Source organism: Equus caballus, chromosome 27 (assembly GCF_041296265.1).
Source record: "Equus caballus isolate H_3958 breed thoroughbred chromosome 27, TB-T2T, whole genome shotgun sequence".
Classification (NCBI taxonomy): Eukaryota; Metazoa; Chordata; class Mammalia; order Perissodactyla; family Equidae; genus Equus; species Equus caballus.
In genome coordinates, this window is record NC_091710.1 from 56,541,825 (window position 1) to 56,565,644 (window position 23,820).

General features: G+C 47.7%; 1 protein-coding gene across 14 annotated transcripts in view; it reads right to left on the bottom strand.

Moving 5' to 3' along the window:
• The window catches only part of DLGAP2 (DLG associated protein 2), an 823,185-nt gene that overhangs the window by 126,403 nt on the left and 672,962 nt on the right, over positions 1–23,820 (bottom strand). For all 14 annotated transcript variants that reach the window (XM_070253515.1, XM_023630813.2, XM_070253523.1 and 11 more), the window contains one exon: positions 22,277–22,342. In XM_070253515.1, coding sequence (XP_070109616.1) covers positions 22,277–22,342 — 66 coding nt within the window. The remainder of the gene's footprint in view (positions 1–22,276; positions 22,343–23,820) is intronic.

Here is a 23,820-nt window from a genome sequence, read left to right on the forward strand (position 1 = left end):
ACAGTTTTTGGATGAGTTCTGCTATCCAGAATACAGACATTCCCTAACTATTGAATCGAATGAACGTCCCCAAAGATGAGAAATAATTTTCTGAGGCACACACAGCTTGACGTCCGATATTTAAAATCTTGAACGTTTGGCAGTCTCTCAAACCACAGTGTCCTGCGGGACGCCAATTCTTATGTTCACGCATGAATTCATTTTTTCAACAATGTAATGGCTTACAACTTTCCTGGTCCCTGATTTAAGAGGTGCTTCTTCCCGATTCACGAGTGAAATTCAATCCAGTTATTGAATTTGTTAAGCTGAGTTGTTCTATTCAGTCAATTCATTCAATAGATTTCTTGTAAAGCCTTCTCACGTACAAGAACTGCTGAGAGATGCCAAGATGGACGAGCTCTCCTGGGACTTGGCTTTTAGGCCACACAATGTCAGTGAGAGGAGAGGTACACGAGGGCTCTGATACAAGGGTACTAATAGTGCCGTAACAGACAAACACAAAACAGAGAGGGCTCAGTGGGTATTCCCGGCCTGCCCAAGCCCTGCCCTTGAAGATCGGGATGGCTCCAGAATTTGGAGCCGTCGTAGTCTGAACAAAACTTGGGATTCTGCCCTGGGAGCATGTAGAGCTGGGCGGTACAGAGGAGTCCTTTCCATTTTCTGAACCACAGCTCCACAGCCCCATGGCAGATCTGTTGTGGGTTTTCTAGGATGGCCAAAGACCCTGGGACCACCTGTGTGTGGGGTGTAGCTCTGCACTCGGGGGGTGGTCAGCAAGTCCCCATCTCGATGTTGTGAGGCAAAGAGAGGACTCAGATGGAGGCTGGAAACTTAGTCTGCAGGCCAGTGATGCTGTTTACAATCAGGGCACCTACAGTCCCTCCCTACTCTGGGTCCCAGCTCTCTCTATGGATGCAAACGCGCAGGAGAAGCTAATTCCACTTGAAGTGTTTTATCGCAGGATTATGTCTTCATGTCCTGGTGCTCCCTGGCAGGACCACAGAATCTGAGCACCAAGAGGGAGGAAGTGCCGCCGTTTTACTCACTGCCCTTCCTCATTTTATGTAAAAAAGCTCGAAGGTCCATAAGCTGAGGTCACACCTTCAAGGTCATCCTGCTGGTTTCTGGCTTGGCCGGACTAGACGCCGACGCTGATCATTCCTCGGTCAGTGATCTTCTTAGCACCCTCGCCTGTCTTTACATGGTTGTTGTGAAGAACAAATAAGATAATGTAAAGCCACATCCCCTTTAGTATTCAAAGCTATTCCCTAATTTTTGTTCCAAAATTTGTGACATCATATTTTTTTTTACATGAGAGCACTAAAAAGAATAAATGGTCGTCTTTGCTAGTTAACCTGATTTATTTGTTTGGAAACATTTGGTGCCATATAATTTGAAAGTCTTTTGAATTATCTTCCAAACAAGTAATTTCCATCTCCTAATTCTGCTTGCTCATTTTTCTTCTTTCTGCCAAAACAGAAGCTCCCGCATTAAGCTCCCACGTTTTGCCAGCTACGTTACAAACATGACCTTCAGTCCTTAGTTCTTATGATAGCCACACTAGGAAGGGTTTCGTATCCCCATCCCCATGACAAAACAACCTACAGCATAAAAGAGATAAGAGATTTGCTGATGGCCACATGGCCCTCAAATCACAGGCACCAACTCTGAACCCAGGATCTGTGGGGTGGGGCTTTGATATGTGTTCTCGGCATCTGGCACGAGCTCCATAAATATTTACCAGCTGAACAAATGGAATCCTCAAGCCACAGCTGCCATGATTTCTGACCTGCTCCTGACCTGCTTCAGTGCCCACCGACAGACAGTGGCCAACTTTCTCATGTGCTCAGCTGATCCAGGTTAAGCTGGGGGGACCTGGACATGCTGAAGGATTGCAATTTTAGAACACAGTCTCATGCAGAAGAGGAAATTTGCCTGTGACTGGAGGTACCATGCTAGCAAAATCCTTTAACACAGGAGGGGTCGAGAAGGATCATGGTGAGGGCATTGCAGATGGCTCGCAGTTCTGGCCGGCAAGATACACAGTTCCACCAACTATTAGCGGTGCTCCATTAAAAAGTGCTCTGTGTTCATTACATTTGGTAAATTCTACTTGCGCTATCATTGTGAAATTTAAAGCATATCGATGGCTCCAGAAGTCTTGTGTTCTCTCTGCAATGTGTCTGCGTTTTTCCCCAACACCCTGCCTCTGTCCAAATGCAGGTCCTTGCTCCCCTCACGTGGGTCCTCCAATAGCTCCTTCTGGTATGCCCACTGCCAGAAGCTGCCCTGCCCCTCCAGTCCACGGTGGGCATCACGACAAGCTTTCTCTTCCAAAAGCACAGCTCCGATATTGCTGCTCCTCTTTAAACTAACAAATAAACAAATCCCGAGGTCTCTGAATTGCTTCAGTATAAAATCCAAGCTCTCCAGGCAGGAAGGTCCTCTGTAGTCTGTCCTCAAAAGGACTTTCCACCTAAGTTCCCAGGTTTCTCATTCACGGGCTAGTTGCTCATCATCTCCTTTAGTTCAGCCTAACCATCAGCTCCTCTGCGGGCTGGGCCCCTGGCGTCCTAAATTGCTGGTGGTGCTCACACTCTGCTTTCTGCCTGCAGCATCTTCTCTTATTCCCTATCCCAACCTCCCGCCATTTCTGTGTGTCTGAGTCCTTCCTCTGTATTAGTTTCCTATGGATGTTTTAATAAACTACCACAAACTCAGGAGCTTAAAACAACACTCATCTGAGAGCTTAATACATAAATATAGTCAATTATAAATATAAATACAGTAAATATTAGTATAAATACAATACATACATAAATAACAGTCAATTAATATAAAGACAGAATATAGTCAATCTTTGACAATGGAGAACAGGCAATTCAATGGAGAAAGGATAGTTTTTTGTTTTTAAATGGTGCTGGAATAATTAGACATCCAAATGTGTAAAAAAAGTGAATTTGGATACAGACCTTCACCCTTCAGAAAATTAACTAAATTGGATCATAGACCCAAACGTAAAGTGTAATACATATCTCTTAGAAGATAACAAAGGAGATAATCTAGTTGTCCTTGTATCTAACTATGAGTTTTTAGACACAACACCAATAGCACAATCCATGAAAGAAAAAAATTGATCAGGTAGAGTTAGTTAAAATTAAAAACTTATTCATAATTCCCAAACTTGGAAGCAACCAAGGTGTGTCCTCCAGTAGGTGAACGGATAAACAAACTATGGTCCATTCAGACAATGGAATATCATCCACTGATAAAAAGAAACGAGGTATCACACCACGAAATGATGGAGGAAGATAAATGCATATGAGTAAGTGGAAGAAGCCAGTCTGAAAAGGCTACATACTGTACGATTCCAACTACACGACATAGTGGAAAAGGGCCAATCTACAGAGACGGGAGAAGACCCGTGGTCGTTAGGCGTTGGGGAGGATGAACAGGTGGAGCACAGAGAATTTAGGGCAGTGAAACTGCTCTGTGTGATGCTATAAGGGTGGACACGTGTCATTATATGTTTGTCCAAACTCACAGAACGTACAACACCCAGAGTGAACCCTAAAGTGAACTACGGACTTAGTTAATAATAATAATGGATCCATATTGGCTCATCAACTCTGGTAAGTGTACCCCACTAAGGCAAGATTTAATAATAGGGAAAACTGGGGGGATCAGGGAATATATGGGAACTCTGTATTTTCTGCTCAACTTTTCCGTACACCTAAAAACACTCAAAATAATGACGACTATGAATTAAAAACAAAACAAAGTAAAAAAACCAAAAAACGCAGCATCACACATGTTTATCTTCACATTGTGGCACGTGGAAGTCTGAACTAGATTTCACGGGGCAGAAACCAAGATATGGGCAGGCTGCATTCCTGTCCACAGACTCTGGGGGAGAATTAGTCCTGCCTTTCCCAGCTTCTAGGCCCACACTCCTGACTCATGGCTCCCCTCCATCTTCAGAGCCTGCGTGCCAGGAGAGTCCTCCTCACCAACCTCACCCTACTCCGACTCTTCTGTGCCCCTGGAGGACCCCTCAGACTACACTGGGCACCCCTCAGAGTCCAGGATAACCCCCTGATTTTAAGGTCAGCTGACCGGCAACCTTCATTCCCCTTTCCATGGAACCTACACATTCACAGGTGCCAGGCATCAGGACAGTGACATCTTGGGGGGTTGTTACCCTGCAGACCACCCACCCTTCACACGACCAATGCAATCTTCTTGCCGCCAATTCCCGCCTTCCTTGACCACAGCACTCGCCTCCCTGTGCTACGATTCTGTCTTTTGCATCTTTTTTCCCTCCCTCCACCTTGGGTTTTGAGTCAGGTTCTGTACTTGCTTTATCTCGGTTGGCCACCGCAGGTGACTAACCAACAGGTGTTGAATTATTGCTGCACACAGACTGGCCAAAGGATTTCCTCGTATAAATATTACCCATGCTCACAAGACGCTATGGTCAGGCCTGCTGTGTGTCTGAGAAAACTGGGGACAGGACACACCAGACCCTTCCCCTGTGCACCAAGATGGGGGCACAGATGAAGAGCAGCAAGAACTCAGGCGGAGAGCGGGCAGTGAGTGTCTGCACAGCGCACAGAGACAGGACGGCACCCACCAAGGAGGGGCCCGGTTCCTTCAGACGTGGCCAATAGCAGGCGGTGATGCCTCAGCCTACTCTATCAGGAGGCTGGCTCATCCTCCCTCCACAGACTGGAATCTAAGGCTTAGAACAGGGATGCCGCACAGGCAGGGCGTGGTGGGGATAGGTCCAGCCCCATCACACAACGCTGGAGTCCGGAGTCTCCATCCCAGCCCAGCCCCTGCTTGTCCCTCCCAGCTTTGCGGAGGAATGAGCTCCAACAGGCCAGGCCAGGGAAGCTGTGGCCGGAGTGACTGGGAACCCAGCTGCCCTCAGGACCCCGTGCGTCTGGCTTTATAGGGGCAGGAAAGTGCATTTAGCAACCCAAACCCACGTTGAACTTCTTGACTTTTCTTTTGGGTCTGAAACAGAGAATCTATGCCAGACAAGGAGTGGAGTGTGAAGAGGCAGGGAGCACAGGAGAAGGTTAACTGGGGAGAGAAACGAGGCTCGGGACGTGGAAAAGGTGAAGCGAGGTGAGTTAGGGTCTGTTCTCTTTGACATAGTAGGGTTCAGGCTGTGCCTTTCTAAACAAAGGCTCTCATCAAAGACGAAATAAAGTATCAAGCTGAAAAGAAAGCCTTCAACGAGGTTTCTAATGGGTCCACTTCAAATTCCAAGAACTCTCAGCATCCTCAGATCTCAAGCCCACCTGGCCGGCCCTAGAAATCGGGGTAACAAACCTTGTTAGGGAAAATATTGACATTTCAACAGCAGGTGGAACTGGAGCAATTGTTGGGCTTACAAAACGTATGCTTTGAGTTTTTGAAGAAAAGATTTCCATATGGACAAGGATGCTATTCATCCATTTTTGTTTTCAGGGGTAGGACGGAACCCGCCACAGCACAAGGCCGAGTTGATTTCTGTGCTCCTTTATGGGCGACCCTCTCCGTTTCCCACCTGTGACAGCTGAGACAGTCTTTGCTTCTGACACGTGCTGTGTCAGGTCTCACAACTTAAACGTCAGGATCCCTTTCCTAGACCTGGGCCCCTTCAAAGTAGAAACGTCTCAGGGGCTCAGGGCCCGAGTGTCTGGCATGTGACAGGTTCCGAGCTTTTCACAATTAGCTGGAGAACAGAAGACTGGATTGCCTTGACAGACAGGTGACCATCCACGCCAGGGTTAGTCTAACCTGGGGGTGCGTTGGAAAGAACATGGACACTGGAGCGACATCTCATTCTGCTCAATATTCAGTGATCACCCAGCACCGTCACGCATATATGTATATATATATATACTTACGTACGTGTGTGTATGTGTGTGCGTTACGTGTGTACACACATATGCACATTTATTAGGTCCATATACATGATAGATAATCAATAAAAATTAATTTTCAGTAGTCAAAAAAGGTAGCTAGAACAGAAATGTCTCCCACTGGCCTAGGTGGATTCTCAGAACCACTCTATCATTTACATGTTACTATGACAATGTTTGGAAACTAAGAAAAATAAGACTCAAAGATTCAATAGCTTACTTAAATCCATAGTAACTGGCACAGTGAAATTGAATTTCTATTATCTGACTCCATAGCCACCAGACACACGGAAGCTGCCAGGAGTCCTGGGTCCACACAAGCCTCCGTCATGTGTTAGCTGACTGGCGTTTTGACAAGTAACTTGACCTGCGGGACCCAATGCCCCTATCGGAAAATAGGATACTAACCACGACCATTCTGCCAGGAAGCTCCAATGTCATACAAGTCAGTTTGCTCTATTCCATGCGCCTTATGTATCCACCACGAAAACGTGTTATGTAATTTGCTTTTTCTCTTTTTACTGTGTATTTAAAAGTCCATTTTTAACTTATACTTAGTCTACCACAGCCAGAGAATGGACCATTTGAAGACGAAAACAAATAGCACTCTGTTCTGGTTAATGAGGATGAAGCAGACAGATCTCATTACAGCCAGAATGCAATTCGGGAGCAGCAGCCACTCAGGTTCACATTGAGCACCAGCAAACCTGATTTGTGCCCGACTGGAAGACTAGTGGTTCAGATATGTCACACAGCACGAGGACGCAATGGTCAACGTTTTGGACATACCCACAGGACTGCTCCCAGTAAGCGCCGTCTGACATACACCAGACGCCTCAGCTAGCAGTGGCTATCAGTTTTAATCACTTCTAAATTTTTCTACAGATGCCATTTCAACAACAAAGTCTACAAATCTGCCTGGAGTGAAATTCAATTAGGGTGTTGTTCCCAGCGATGGGCATTCCTTCTGGCAATTCCCCGGGTGCAAACACCACACCGTGGAATGGCCATTTTACGCACTGCTCTCTAATTCTCCATCTGTCTTCTGTTCCTACCCCGGGGCCACATTACAATGCTGTGTCTTGTTTCTGAAAAATAAACACAGCTTTGTGCCTCCTAATGCACCAAGGAGATGGTATTGACTTCTTGCAGATTTCCATGACACCAAAAATCCAGGCGTAACTGCAAAGAGAGTCTTGTGGACGCTGCCTCACGCCACGATGGGACAGCCATGTTCAGAGACATGATTACACGTCTGAGTGCACGGTTTATTTTAGCGGGTGTGCATTTGGATCAAGGAGGGTCTCTCAATAGTGGCCTAGAGAGGACACTTACTCAGAGAAGACCCTCTTAATACTTTTGCAAAGAGGAGTGACTCCTTCATTTTCTATTTCCTTGAGATGGCACAGGCTTGGCAGAGAAGGGAGGCGGTGCCGTCAGTGTTGCCAGTGATGGCGAGAATGGGGTGCGCAAGCATCTTGGAACATCACGGGGGTAAGGTGGCGTGTGCACTGGGGGTAGGGGAGGGAGCATGTGGGTTCTCTTTGCTCCCTTCCCCATCCCTGTGGCCTCTGGGCTCACCCAGGGTATCCTCACTGTCTTTCTTCCATCACTGCCATGGTCTGACCACTCCAAATATGCCCCTTCCTGTTCTCTTTTCTAACCTCCAGATGCACAGATGATTCAACTTCTCCTTTGCCTACTGCTATAGACCGAACTTTTGTGTCCCCCTCTAAAAGCATATGTTGAAGTGTAACCCTCATCTGATGGCATTGTGGGGGGGGGGGTGCCTTCGGGAGACGATTAGGTCATGAGGGTGGAGCCGCCATGATGGGATTAATGCCCTTATAAAAGGGACCCCAGAGAGCTCCCAGCCCCTTCCACCACATGAGGATACAGAGAGAAGACAGCTGTCCTTGAACCAGGATGAGAGTCCTCACCAGACACTGAATCTGCCGGTGCCATGATCTTGGACTTCCAGCCTCCAGAACTGCAAGCAATAAATGTCTGTTGTTTATGCCCTGCAGTCTACGGTGTTCTGATATAGCAGCCAGAGCAGACTAAGACGCCTGTGGGCCCGACTTCCTCTACACGGCTGCCAGAATTCTCCAGCACGCCTCTTCTAAAAGACGAAGGAAACACAACTTTCCCGGTTCCATCACCTTCTGTGTGTAGAGGACCTACACAGCTGGTGGTCCACCCAACCTCGCGTGGCTTCCTTCGCAGTCCGCCCAGCTCAGGCCTTCCCTCCCCCACGGGCGGCGCCGGGAATGTCTGTGGGTGGAAAGGGCTGGTGTGCTGACCCCGAGAGTGGAGCGGGTGCGGCTGCCTCGCGGAAATGCTTTCTGGCAGTGCCAGCGCTTCTTGCCCTTCTAATGAAGCCAGAAATCCGGGCTATCGAGGGAAATCTCCCACTCTTTTCTTGGCTCAGGCGGTTTAAAGAACATCATGTGGGCCACTCAATACACATCAGAGGCCCGACGGAGCCATCAAGCTGCCAATCCCTACACTCTGTCAAAACAGCACTTCTCGAACATTGTCGGCGGCAAATGCTTGTTCTCACTCTCCCCTCTCGAGGGTCTGACGCACACCCACCGGGGAGGGCCGTGCCCTCTCTCAGCCCAGGCTCACTGATCCAGGCATTTTCACTCTCTGGTGGCCTCGTCCTCTTGGCCCTTCAGTGTGGGCTTGGCCACTGCCACGCCTGGCTCTCCTCTTGTCATGCTCACCCCTGGCACCTGCTCTTCCCTCACTTGTCATAGTTACATCTTCCCTTCAGTAGACCTCTGTGGGCCAATATGGCCACCACGAGCCACCTGGAGAGACTTAATCTTATTAAATTGAAATCGATAGAGTTCCTCAGTCACACCGGCCACATTTCAAGTGCCCAAAGCCGTGTGTGGCTGAGGCGACCGTGCTGGACAGTGCAGGTCGAGATCCTTTCTGTCACCTGAAAGGCTCCACAGGAGGGGGCTGCTCGGGGCAGCTGAAAGCCTGGAGGGCAGATGCCAGTCTTGGTCCTTTCTCCGTCCTTCTCCCCAGGCCAGCATGGTGCCTGGCTCCCAGTGGGTGCCCATGATTCCCATTTGCACAAAATAGAACAAGATGCTTCTCTCTATTGAATGCAGATGTTGGGGAGCTGTTCTCAGAGTTGGGACACTCCAGTGGCTGACCGCTCCAGCCACCCCCTGCCTTGTGATGCCTTGGACCTGCTCCCTTCATTCTACAAATGAGGGCTGGAGGGGATTGGCTTTGAAGTTCCTGCCCTCACGATGTGCTGATTCTGTGGGCTCGCTCTGGTCCTACTGCTCTGGCGTGGCACGGTCTTTCCCACCTCCTCGGTGGCGAGGGCTGGCAGTCACCGTCAGGCACTCTCTCCATGAGAATGCATGTAACACTTTTCTTTGAAGGCAAACAGAACAGAGATCCAGTCATCAGCTCAAGCTGCGGGGGACTCCCGCTCTTCAGAAGAATTTCCACGTAATAACCAGGTGAGCCCGGTGGCCTGTCCCACGGGGCCGTCCCTTCCCCAGGCTCACTTCAATCGCTGGGAGCTGGAAAACGAAGGCACACATCCTGCTCCCTTGCTGGGGCGACTGCATGTGACATTCGGGGGTCCTGTCTTCCCTTGTCAGGAGGACAGAGAGCCTCAGCAGAGACCACAGGGGCTGCTGTCCTTCGACACTCGTCTCTCATGTTCTCACGCCATCAGGGCTCCCTCTCCTCTGGCACCTGTTCTTTGGACCCACTTCTAACACGGATCGCCTCCTGGGACCACAGAAGGGGCTTCCCCTCACTTTCCATCGGGGGCCGCGGTCGGCTGGCGCTCCCTGCTCTGCCTGACTCCGCGTCCTCGTGCTTCTCACCAACGGCTTCCCTGCTTGCACGCGTCTGGAGCGGCTCCTCCTGGGCCCCAGATGTGAGTGTTGTGCAAGTATGTATGCATGTGTGTGTGTGCGCGTGCTCGCATGCGTGCCTGTGCATGTGTGTGCACACGCATGTGACTATGCATGTGTGTGCCTCTTATGCCCTGTCTCTCTCCAGGGAAGCCATCCACGCCTGTCACTCACGCCAAGATCTTTTTCATATTAAACGACAGGAAGGCACCTTAACACACAAAGACCTGAGGTCCTAAGGCGGGTTCTGTCCACATCCACACACAGTAAGGCTCCTCTACAGCCTCCAACGCGTCCTCACTCTCCCTTTGGCTAGATTCCCTCCTCATGTTCCAGACCTTGTTTGCATTTTCTGTGTCTCCTTCCACACACGATTCCAGATCTCGATGTGACCTCCGCAGGTGGTCCACACTCCTTGATTTCCCTCCTCTCAGACGCGTCCAGGCTGTTACTGGTGCACATGTCTGCCCATCCCTTGCCGTCCTGTTGGGCAATCCTGTGGCATATGTGGCTGAGGAGCTCGGCCCCAGAGGTGGGCGGGCTACAAACAGCACCCCCTTCCTACACCCGCCTGACCACCGTCTTCACGCCTCACCTCCCACCTTTAAAATGGGAGAGACCTACACCACTTACCACAGGGTCGTGGAGGGCACAAACCAAGTCAGCTGGTCCAAGTGCGGTGCTTTGGACAGGAACATCAGACAGGCCCATTAGATGGTAGGTGAAAATTCCATGCATGTTCCCACCTGACCCACATTTTTAACATTTACTTAACTATTAATGCTAATAAAATGATGTCCTGTTAGATTCTCTTTCTGAGCGTAAATTATTCTTACACTGTTCTCTCGATGCAGTTGCAACCAAACTAAATTTTATAAAATGTCATTGAGTTTTAAAAATGGAGATTAAAATGCACTCACAGATTCTTTACTATGAGTAACACAAAGCAGAAAACACATACAAGATGTTTGAAAACACCTGGGTGGTTTAGAATTAACCTCGCTTTGTAGGACATAGGTGGCCTTCCGGGGGGAAGACTGGAGCAAGGAAAAAAAGAGAGTAGAATGCAGAACCAGGCAGGGAGCGGACATTCTTACGGGACAGAGAATCTTATTTCTGATTAATTACAGACACTTTCCCCACCTCCGATTCCACCGTCCTCCTGCTACCTCGTGGTCTAATTAGGCGCCGTCCTCAGCAGTGTCCGCCCACAGGGACACCTGCACATGTCTCCTCCTCGGGGGGGACACCCGAGCGCATGTTTGTTAAAGCAAATCTAAATGTCCTGTGTGGCCTAAAAGAACCGAGGATTTTGAGAGAATACTTAGACTTATTTGCATCTTTGGTTCAACATCTAAATACCGTTTTGTTCATGGCAGGGTTTCAATAAATACTTGAAAGAGTGAATGGATGGATGGATGAGCGAATGCACAGATGGGTCTTTGAGCTCTGTAGTGACCGTCTGCCATGCTAGATGTTGTTATATCTATGACGACATAACAGTCGTGGGAAACTGGGTGAACGTGCATGGGACCTCTTGGTATTGTTTTTCTGAGTTCCAACGACTCATTATTTACAAAAAGTGCTCCTTCTGGCTCTGAGGATGGAGTGTAGTCAGGGAGCTCTAAGTGAGGAGGAGCGCAGCTCCCACGTGGCTCACACGGCCTCATGAGCTCAGTGAAGCCTCACCTCCGTTTTTGGGTCAGAAATTCAGCCTCATTCATTTCCAGCCTCTATGTGCCTCTTGGAGGCTGGCATATGTCAAACGACGAGAGGCTAGCGTGTCCTCAGATGGCTGGTGTCGGTGACGGCAAACGGCCCCCGTGACGACCCAGTGGGTTTATCTCTCTCTCTCCCTCCTACTCTTGCTGCTGGGCTGGAAGCTGCAGAGATGGCGTCTGTGTACTGCCTCCTCGCAGGCGGGGCCCGGGGCCACGCGGACCAACCCACGCCCTCCGCTGTGCCTCCGAGACACCAACATGGGAACTTAGAGAGAAGAGCGGGCTGCACATTCACGCCCCAGGCCAGGGGCAGGTCCCTGGGAGGCCAGATTACAGCTTGGGTTGAGCCTTTTCTTGGAAAATGTTGGTGATAGTCACACAATTTGTCTAATTAACCTTCAGATTGGTAAGTCAAAGGCGGTAGAGCTTGCCCAGGTCTCGGCTCCATGGACACGGCAGCGAGCTAGAGCACACGGGCACTTGCGATCGGCTGGAGTTTTCAGTGTTTTCAGCAAGAACTGCTTGTCTGAGCTGGTCCCTCTGTTAGGTGTTTATAATTATTAGCAACCTTCAGTGTAGTGTTCTGCTGCCGTGTCTGCTTGTGAGTCGTTGGCTTCACTTAAGGGTGTGTAGTGAGGCACATGTGGAACCTGAGGGTCTTCTGGGCTGTAATTTTCCAATCCCAGCTTTGAAAGCATCAGTGCATTAAGGATCAAGAGGGAAGCACCACACACCCACAGCTGAAGCAAATATGCTTTCACCCCCACACCTAATACCTCTGGTAATTTATCCACAATTTGCAGGAATAGTGGTATTTAATTGGTGCTGTTCTGCTCAGGATATTGTGTGAAATAACTGATGATACCGTCAGGGTAAGTACTATACGATTCCTGGGTTATTTTTACATTTAGAGGGTGTTATTCTTTACAATTTGTGAGCATAAGCTCATAGTCTTCTCCGATAACGTCACTAATGTTTGGCGCCCGTCTGCTAGCATCAGGCTTTCTGCAATGCGACAGTGAATTCCACGCGGTCTCTCTGCCCAGCTCTTCCTGGCTGGAGCATGGGAACCGTGGGGTGAGTGGGCCTGACGCCTCTGCCTGCCTGCGTGGGCAGGCGCTGAACCATTTGGGGGCCCTCATCCAAGGGTGCCTGGGACAACAGTCTCAGTTAGCTGTTTATGCTAATTACAGCTGGCATTCACTTTACAGCAAGTTTATGATTTGGTAGAGCCGAAATTGACAGAAATATGCATGCTTTTTATCCTACTCTGATAACACCTGGAGCATAACGTCTCCCTTGTCAATTATTAAGCAGATTTTGGGCTTCAGCCTTGCTCAGGAGACTGGTTGATTACCGCAGACTATCCACCCATCATTCCCATGGGCCATCCACTACGGAACCGTATCTATCCGCCCCACATTGTGCTGAAAATGGGGATGCTTGTATGTAAAAAAGGCTTTAAGCTGAATTAACTCACGGCCTGGGGCGAACAATCGCTCATTGAGAAGAAGAAACAAGTAAAGAGGTGCCTTCTGACGGGTTTACAGGGAGAAGTCCATTTCCTGAGATCCGGAAGGTGTGCCCAAGCGATGAAGCAGGTAAACCTCGTTAGCCCATATATGCATCTTAGCTCTATGTTTATTCTACACACAATTTATTATTAATCACATAACACTTAATTCAATTTCAGGTGTTAAAGGCAGTGTTCGCCTTTTGTTTATAAGTTAGATCCACTGGACCGGATATATGATATTTTGGTTCCCTGCAGAAGGAAGATCCAAGTGGTTGACAGACCGAACCGGGCTCGGAGTGGCTGCTGATTCATTAGTGACCTTGGTCAAACCACTGAGTCTCTTTCAGCTCCCTCCTCTGCACGGGGAGAACGATAATCATATTTACCGCGTGGGTTTGTTGTGGGATTACGCTTATCGAACGAAGGTGCCCAGGACAATGCAGGAAGCAAGCGCAACGGGTCCTCAGAGACGCTCAATCCCTTCCCCTGCTCCTCTGTCATTTTGTCCAGGCCCTTGTATTGCCCAGCAGCTGGCACTTCTCATTCTCGATGCCCACAATAAAAGTGGAGTGGTACAACCATCGCTAACTGGTACAACTCCTCAAAACCACAGAGAATTGGCAAAACTTCTCAAAACCTCAGTGCATCTGCTACTTTTCATTTGTCACAAACTACAGAGTTGTTCTAGAAGCCTCACATTTGGCCAGATAATCCTGGTTTCATCCTCTGAAAGCTGACCTTTCATTTACTGTGTCCCGGAAGCCATGCTCCAAAACCATAGGCGACCATCCAAGTAAATCAGCGAGTGTTCCACTCTTCTCAAGAGCCAGCTGCCCCGTTTCTACTTAACTCTCCGTCTACACGACAAGCACCTCCTATGAGTTGCTTCTGACTCATTTTTTTTTTGGTGCACATCTGCTTATGAGTCATATACAGTTGAAGAGGCAAACCCTTACACACAAAAACATCTTCAGAATCTAAAAATTATCTTGGAAGTCCGTGTTCTCAGTCATAGGAATTTGCAGGTGAATTTAGCAGTCAGGGAAGTTGTGTTGTAGATTGGCACCAGGGGAGCCGGACGTCTTCAGGGAGATTCACATCTGTCTTCTTGTGCTCATTCTCCGCACTCACATTCCCACAACCGCTGACACTTGCTTTTATTCCTGGATGAGTGCAAGTCATCTGGTGACAGCATAACAGTAATGACCATCACAGTAATGGTAACCGTGATAAAAGCTAACATTTGTCACACTTACTGTGTTAAACCCACCACGGTCTTAGATGATCAGATTGAATCGTCTTAAGAATTTTATGAGATAGAGAGGAGACTTATTATCCCCCCGTCTCTTTTAATAAATAAGGAATCAAAGGGACAGGGCAATTAGGTGAATTGCCCAGGTTCCCCAGTGGGCACTGGCGTCAGCACACACTGGGGTCCCCCACACAAGCTGCTCCCCGTCCCAACACTGCGACAGCACGAAGTCATCCCCTCTCATCATCTCACTCCAATATCTACAAGGCACTACCTGCCAGGGGCTTCTGAGCTTTTTTTGATTATGATGCACAACACGCAATGTGTTTTACATTGGAACCGAATACACACATCACACACGCATGTACACACACCACACACGCACACACATGTACACGCACACACCACACACATGCATGCACATACACACATCACACATGTATGCACACACACACATACACACACGGACACACACATGCACAGTTTCCTTGAACAATACTTGTCCTTATTATGTGTGATATACTTTGACATTTTCTATTCTACACATTCTATACATTTCTGTTTCTTTTTTCTTTTAAAAAATCGCTGGTAAGAGAACCATTAACTTGAATTCATGGCCCATAAGTGAGCTACAACCCACAGTTTCAAAATTGGTGTCATGTAAATATAGACAACTAGAAAGATGAAATGAAGTGAAAATCCCTTACTGGCTTAGGAAGAGTCAGTTAAACTGTATCTTCTACTATTAAACAACACGTCCATCACCTTATTTCCTTCTCTCCCATATCTGTTTTCCACCCAAGATGGCAAAAACCATCATTTACTTATTTTAGAAGTTGCCGGCTTGAGTCACTACTGCAATAAAAGTGTCATTTCAAAAGGAACAGCTTTGAAAGGTGAAATAAAGGCTGTTATTCAAATTTGCCTACATGTGTGCGTGTGCATACAGATACACGTGTGAAAATATCTCGCTTCCTTTCAGACAAATGGATTTTCTGGAGGAATGGACCTGTGAGCAGGTGCATTGCAGAGACAAGAGGGTATCTGGGTGGGAGGTGGGAGGCAGGGGCTGGATGCCACATGTGGAGGTTCAGGAGGCCCGCATGTGTCTGGTTGGGGCTCCAGTAGCAAGAGGAACGTCAGGCTGGGGGCTGCACGCCCTCTGAGAGGGGTTCTCTTCCCTGATGGCACAGGCTCGTCTCTTCTGCCGGTAGACACACTCAGCATCCCCTCACCACGTCCGCAGCATCTCTTCCTCCCTCGCGACATCTACTCACCCTCCTGGATCCAGGTCCAGCTTGGACCGAGTTCTCAAATAAGCCCCAAAGCCCAGCGGCACTTCTTGTTGCCGTTAGTCCCATGTTTTTAATACTTATATTATTCAGAAGGAGTCCATCGAGCTACTTTTTGATTAGTAGTTTGAGGGTTTTTTTTTTTAATGATTTCAAAGCTAAAATAGAATCTTGTGAGTTAAGTTTTTTTTTTTTTGCTTTCTGTATTTGTTATCTTTTTTTTTATAGAAACCCCTCAATTTTAGTGCAGGTCAGGGGAGGGTATGGAACAGTGGTTCTCAGCGAGGGAGGGTGCCTTGGCCCCGAGAACACAGGGCGATGTTTGAGGCATCTTTGACTGCCACACTGTGGGGTTTGGGGGTGCTCCCGGCATCTCCTGTGCAGAGGCCAGAGATGCTGGGGAACACAGCAGCCTCTGTCAATCATCCTGCCCAACGTGGAGAGGCTGAGGCTGAGAAAGCCTGGTCTGGAGCTAGCAGGACAGAAAGCAACAAATGAGCTTCCCCTTGAAACTCCTCGCACTCTCTCCTCGATGCCACTTTCCCTCCAGGGTCTAACTCACTTCTCTCTTCCACTGTGAAGGGATTATGCTAACTGAACGTATGCACTTCACTTTCCTTCCTCCGTGCTCAGCTTGTACCTGTGGAGAATCATATTCACGCATCCTCCCAAAGGCTCCCTTACGGGGGAGAGGGTTTTTCTCAGTCTGCAGGATCCCGGGGATGGGGACCGTGTCTTTCTCACGCTCGGGAAGTATTTATACATCACGCACCTCGTCTGGTCCAGTCCGTCTCCAGCAGGGCAGGGTGAAAACGCCAGCAAGCCCATCCCAGCCCGCGGTCACACACGTGACCTTTCCGCACAGAACTCCCTGAGGGGCGCCCACAGCCTTCCAGAGCCATCGCGTCAGCTCGCTCCTTCCAGAGGGAATGCTGTGCAGGCCAGCATTTGGCTCCATAACCAGTCCTCTTTTTTCCGGAATGCACTGAGCTCCCGAGTTCACACATGGACACGACTGACGTGCTGAGAGCTGCTCTCAGGACTGCTCAGTCGGGGTCCAGACGACACGGTGCTCACGCAGCGCTCCTCAGATCAGGTGGCTCTCCCCACAGTGCACTTGGGCTTCTCCGCCCAGCCACTTCCCACGCTGGCCCGTCCAGTCGGAAAGGGCCCCGTCCCCACACGCAGGCCTCTCAGTGCTCAGGTGATTGCCAGCGGGAATGGCCTCACCGCTCCTCTCTGGAAAGCCTGCCAGCCCTCTGAACCCGAGCCTCTGCCGCCTTCCTCTCCGTGTTCTCTGGTTCCTTAGTCTGCGCTAATTCCATCTTTGGCCGCCTTTTTAGAGAATATTGTCAATGCCCCTCGAACTGCACTGACTTCATTTTCTCTTGTACGTGCAGCAGTTCTGTGTTTGTTTTTCCCTCCTGACTCCTCCGCTCTGCAGAGCTTGCCATGTTCCAGGAGCTTGCTGGTCATTCGGTTGGTGCATCCCCAGAGGAGAAGACAGTAGGTGTTGTCTGAATGAATGAAGTCTGCTGTAGACAATGTCTGCGTCCTCCCAGAACCCATATGTTGAAACCTAACCCCCAAGGTGATGGCATTAGGAGGTGGGGCCTTCGGGAGGCGACTAGGTCACAGGGAATCAGTGTCCTTATAAAAGAGACCACAAGGAGCCCCCTTGCTCCTTCCACCACGAGGACACAGCGAGATGCTGGCTATGAGGCTCCTCACCAGACAGCACATCCGCCCAGCTTGGTCGTGGACGTCCAGCCTCCAGAACCATGGGAAATCAATGTCTGTTGTTAATAAACCGCTCTGCCTACGGTGCTGCAGCAGCCACGCACACAAGGAGGCAGGAGTGAATTTATAAGATTTATTGTTCTGAGGAAGGGAATCAATCCGGGAAAAAGTTCTATAAATCATCTGGCAGTGACCAGGCTAGGAAACTGCGCAAGTCAAAAATTGATATTTAGGAGAAAAGCTAGAGAATGCATTCCAGAAATTTAGATGAAACATCCCAATATCCTAATTTCCACAAATATAAATATTAAGCACTTTAAAACTGAATTTAGTTTGCTTGTATAGAAATAAAGTTTTGACATGAAATTCTCCAATAAAATGTATCTTTTGGAGTCCTCTCTTGATTGACGTCTGACCTTGCCTCTTCTCCAGACCCTCCCCCATTTCTGCAGCACGGGATGACAACTTCGTGGATGTCACACGCTCTCCCCTGTGGTGTCTGAATTCCCACGGGCAGTGGGGTAAGAGAGCGTGTGGATGTCCTGAGGGGACTTTGAGGTGAAGGGGGATTGGGAGAGCGCAGGAGAACAGGAAGGTGGGGAGAAATGGAGCAATGGAGGGAAGGGCTCCGGGCTGCCGAGGATGCAGCAAATGAAGACATTGTTGCGTCTAGACAGAAACAGCACAGCACTGTTGCCACTATTTCTAGAAACTTCCAGAAATTCCCCTGAATGAAATAAGTGTGGATGCCCATAAAGTTCCACGTCTACAAGATGGCCAGGGGTGTTTATGAAAGGACACAAAAAATAAATTCCACAAAGGGGAGTTCTTTTTAAATAACATAATTACTAGGAGACATGCATGCAGGTAAATGGTGTACAGACCTTAAAACGATGCAGTAACATCCTACTACACAAACATATGTTCATAACGTATGTGCCTGTCCCACAGACGGCTCTAAGGATTGGTAGGTACTATTTTAATATTCAAGCATTTTTAAAATTGCATGTGCATGCATTTTCTCAGCGTCATGTGTCATATAATACGTGCCTAATATTCTTTGATTGCTCATTTAATCTGCTTTTTTTTCATTTCATTTTTCAATTGACATCATTTCAAAATTTGGTTCAATATGAAAGTCCTCATAAATGCTTATAGATCACCAGTTCTTTACAACTGCTTTAAATATAACATTCAAGAGATTAAAGAAAAGCCGTCCTCAGAAATAACATCTTCTACAATGAGCCAATGTCACAAAATTACTGGTAGAACAATTTAATTTTAGTATGTCTGAAGGTCTTCCCTCTAAACGTTTCTTCTGGAAAAAGTGGGTTTATCTCTTCCATTGTGGTCATTTTGAATGTGTTACATTAATGTACTTTTATCACTGACTTTAGATTAACTTTATAGAAACCTTCCTTATCTTGCTATAGTCCACGGCCATTTCCTCATGGTAAAATTACTTCTTATACATTACATGACACGAGCGCAGAGAATGCAGGCGCCCTTAAAACGTGATGGGCAAATGGTGTGGATATGAGGTGCGATGTTCTTTTTCTAAAAAGATGCCTTTATGCATTTATCTGTCACTACAGAAAATTTGAGGTCTTTCAGTCAATGTCACTCACCTTTCCTCACAGCTTTTAGAAACTGAAGCCAGTTGGAAAAAAAAAAAAGATTGGTATTTTGAATGAGACCAGAAGCAAATGTTACCTCATCATTTTACGACTTTAACCTACACCATGCTGTGAAATGTCCCACGGTATTTTGGAAATGGTAACTACTCAGTCCACTATAACAGCATTACATCATTATAAAGTGTTTTTAATTTTAATTTGTGCAGTAGAATTATAGGTCCACGAATCTGGAACGCGGAAGAGACTTTAAAAATCCATGTAGTTTAACCCCTTCAATTTGGAGGTGAGGATGTTGGAAAACTCAATTTGGAAAAATAAATGTCTAAAATTATGACATTCGTTCCAGGCTGGTTATTATAATAACCTGGGAATAGAAGGCAGACTTTTTCTCCTCACTCTCCCCCTCCTTTGTTTTTTTTCCCTTTCCATTAATTATCCTTTCCTACGCTTTACATCCGTGCCCTCCACCCCGGGGGCACATTAGAATCACACAGGGGACTTCGAAGATGATTGATTTCCGTGCCCCACTTCAGGGGAACGGCACAGACACGGCGTGGGGACCAGGCTCAGTATGCCTAAATGCTCCGTGAGTGACACTGACGGATGAGGGGTGGTCACTGGGTCTCTGCAGTTTCTGTGTCAGTCTGTCCTGCACCATCAGAGGCCTAATGTCGAGTGCCCCCACTGTGATGCACCCCCACCCACTCACCCCCACCCCCAGCAGGAAAGCTGGGCAAGGCAGTCGAGAACGCCTCACAGCCAACAGTCACCACATCCTCTCGTTTCTTTCTTTCCAAATTGCTAAAATCTGACTGTTTCTTTTCATTCTTACAATCACCAACTACCACCGCATGGCCGGATGGGACTGTGGAAACAGCTCCCTGAATCCTTTCTATCCCTAAACAGTATGTGGTTCCTCAAAAAAAAGTTAAAAATAGAATTACCATATGGTCCAGAAATTGTACTTCTAATACCCCAAAGAATTAAAAGCAAGGTCCTGGAGAGAGATTTGCACACCCATATTTCCAGCAGCAAGATTCACAGTAGCTAAGAGGTGGAAGCAACCCAGGTGTCCATCAACAGAGGAACAGATAAACCAAACGTGGTCCATCCATACAACAGGACAGTGTCCAGCCTCAAAAAGGAGCCGATTCTGACATGTGCTGCAACATGGCTGAACCTTGAGGACGTCGTCCCAAGTGAAATAAGCCAGACACAGAGGGACAAGGATGGCACCATCTCACTCACCTTAGAGACCTAAGAAAGCCAAACTCACAGAAGCCGAGAGGGTTGGTGGTCACCAGGGTGGGGTTGGGGGTGGGGAAATGGGGAGATGTGTTTAGTGGGAACAGAGGTTCGGTTTGGGAAGATGAAAGAGATCTGGAGATGGATGGTGGTGGTGGTTGCACAAGAATGTCAATGTATTTCACGCCACTGCATGTACACTTAAAAAATGGTCAAAATGGTAAATTTTATGTTATGCATCTTTTACCACAATAAAAAAAAAGACTTCCCCCTGTGCCATCTAGCCAGCACAACGCCACCCAGGAGACGTTGTGACTCCCTCGTTCCTGTCTCCATCCCTCTGTGCTCAGTCCATGTGGCTAAGGGAAAAATTTAAGGTCCTAGTCTGGGACTCAGCGGTAAGAACATGGCAGAACCTGTGACCGCATCTTAGCTTCGTGCCCCACGCTCCTCCCTGCATCCCCCCGAGTGAGTCAACCCCAGGGTTCGCATGCTGACTGACAAAGGCCTCTCCCGGAGGTGGACCGGCACCAGCTGGCCTCCACTCCGCCCCATCCTTCTAGAAGGTGAAAGCATAAGCCCCAAATTCTTGCCTGCCACAAAAACGTGGCTTAAAGATGCACATTCCTCACTTATTTTGGTATGTCCCCCTCATTCTAAGACTGTCACAGAAAACAATGGGCACTACAGACCCACTCAAGAGAGTAAAAATTTTTCAGACGCAGGGCAAAACACAGGTGAGCCACTTTTGAAGCCTCAACGAAAGAAAAGTGAGGTGAGCCATACATCCAGTGGAAGCCTCTTTAGACCTGCTTATGGGGGGAAATTGGTAGTGACAGACAGCTTTGCACAGTGAGACAAAAATAATTAACTTGTTTCAAAAAAACTCATTCAAAAGGAGATAGCCAGTACTCCTTTCTAACAAGTAAAAATAATTTTATTGGCATATTTTCAAGTGAAGAGAGCCTTGTTTAGAATGTCAGGTTAGAAATAAATTTCGAACTTGACCACAGTGGATAATACACTGTCATTCTTTTAGAAATTGAAAAGTAAACTTTTTTTGCCTCTAATTTTCTTTAAAAGAAATCAGAGCTTTACACAAATGGACTTTCTCAATTTTCAACATGATTTTTTAAGCCAGTCAAACGGGCAACAGATCCATTGGCTGAAGATCTGAAATAAATTAAGAAAAACTCAAATTTAAATATAAGTCGAACTTAGGATCCATTTCACAGCCCTGAGGGTTGTGACAGCATGTGGCCATGAGTGACCCGAGACAGGGAGCCGGAAATCGTCAAGGCTGGCGAATAACCCCGTCCCAGAGTCTGTGGGAGGGTTTATTTTCTCACTGTTTGACGTTGAATTTATTCAACACTTCACAGTTCTAACAGAAGCATTTGCTCCTTTTTCTGGAAGCATGACTCCACGTCAACGATGACAGCCAAATACAGCACCGGCTTTATTGTGTCCGTGGCAGCGGAAACATAAAACTTCCGCATGATTTTAACTAGCACTGGGGAAAATATAATTTGACAGTAATCGGAGCTCCCTTGAAAGAAAGCACATAATTGTCCTTGGCATCCAAACCACAGGGTTTGCTTGGCTCGCCTAGAGAAATCAGCTGTTTTATGTCTAGTAATAGAGTTGCTTGAAAAAAATGCAAATAAAAGACCTTATTCTTCCTTATAGTTACTTAGAGTAAATTGCCATCATGAAGGAGAAAGGGGAGAGGGTCTTTGTTCATTTGTAGGCATGTATCAGTTATGTTAATAACTGCCTTAATTAATAAAAATAATTAGCTGCCTTAATAAGTAATCAGTGATGTTCTGGAGTGAGTGTGATCTTACCTGCAGCTCCCATCATGCTCATAAATCACCATTAAAAAATTTTTTTTACCACATCTTATTTAGTTCTTATTGCAACACTCTAAAGTCAAACATTTGCTCGAAACGTTTTTGTGGGAAGGTTCACCAGCTCCTGACGTGCAGACGGTCACCCCAGCCCGGAGTGTGTCTGGTTACCACTACTCTCTGCAGTAGCCGCGATGGTGTTTGTACGCTACCTATGTCCTCCTCTGTCGGCCCCGGAAAGCTGATGCCTGGCTGGACCAGGTCCCCGGCCTCTTCCTCTGCAAAGAGAGAAACAGAGTCACTGTTTAATAGGTTTCTGGGGGGGCACCGCAGTCACCCCCAGCACATCTCCAACACCCGCCAGCACAGACGTTCAAACACAAGAGACACTTTCGAGTTTGTTCAAACGTCCCTGCTCAGAGCAGGTGTCTCATGCTGAAACCTCAGAACCACCACTTTTCTGTGCAGACAGCAGGTGAAGACCGCCCCGCGTGGTCCCGACGTAGGCAGTGCGTCCAGCGAGTCTCAGCCTCGCTGCTGGTTTAACTTCAGATTTATTGGACTCTGTCAGAACGGAACTCTGTACAATCGTGCCGCTGTTATTTTCTCCGGCTACTTCCAGCTGGTTGAACCCAGTAGGAGTCCCGTGCCGCCCATGAAGACCTCCTCTATTTTCTAGAAACTTTATACTATCTGAGGCCTCATTCGGCAATACTCAAAGCCTGCAGTCACTGCTTTAATGCTTAACGTTAGTTCATCTTAGGTTAATTTCACCCAAAACACGCATCCTGTCTCCCTCTGTTGGGAGAGCGCTCTCACTTGTTCATTTTGTCTAACGCAGAGAGAGCAGACGCGCTTTCCCAGAGTGGCACCATTGTGTGGGTGTAAAAGGTCTCGGGGGGGTCCCCTTCCCAGAGGGCAACAGAGGCCAGGAATGAAGGGACCTGGTTCCTCATCCAGCTCCCCGGCCTCGGTCCTGCGCTCTGCCCAGCAAACCAGGTGCCTTCCCCTGAGGCTGCTCTGGATTCCACGTGCCCCGCAGGGCGGTTCAGATGCACTGTGATGCCCACGGATTCCCCACCCCGCACTGAGTCAGAAGTGAGGGGTGCAGACAGCCAGTCTCCACATGAGACAGGAGCTTTAGATCAGGGCTCTTTGGATGATATGTTATATAAGTCATCATTTTGAAACATATTCCATAAGTATAATTCTGAATATAATGATATATTCAGACTCTACAGGTGGATATGCAGGCTTCCAACATTCATGAGTAGGCTTTGCGGCAAACATTCTACGATCGCATCCTGCTAGTCGTGTTGAACACAGTGAGCCATGGCATGGTCTGCAAAAGGATTCACGGTAGTCCACTGTGATCAGACCCAGTTATGCCATCACCATCCTGCATTCAGCAGAGGGGCATCTGCCGTTTTCAGTACGTTTACAGATCGCTAAGAAAGGAGGATGGATGGTTTGGCAATGGAAGATGCTGAGGAAGCTGGGACCATTTCTCATGTAAATTTGTAGTAGCATTTTATTTTATGGGATCTCCCAGTCACTGAGTTTTAAAATATATATATATTATACTTTTATATAGGTATAATAACTGTCTGAATTGAGTTAAGTGTTTACAAGGCAGTTTATTCAAATTATTGAACATAATTCAACTGCACCCCATTTTTGCACGGCGAACAGCACTTTTTGCACACTTTAAGTGGCGTTTTCCTGCTAATGAGGTCTCTAGTACAAAGTTGGTCAG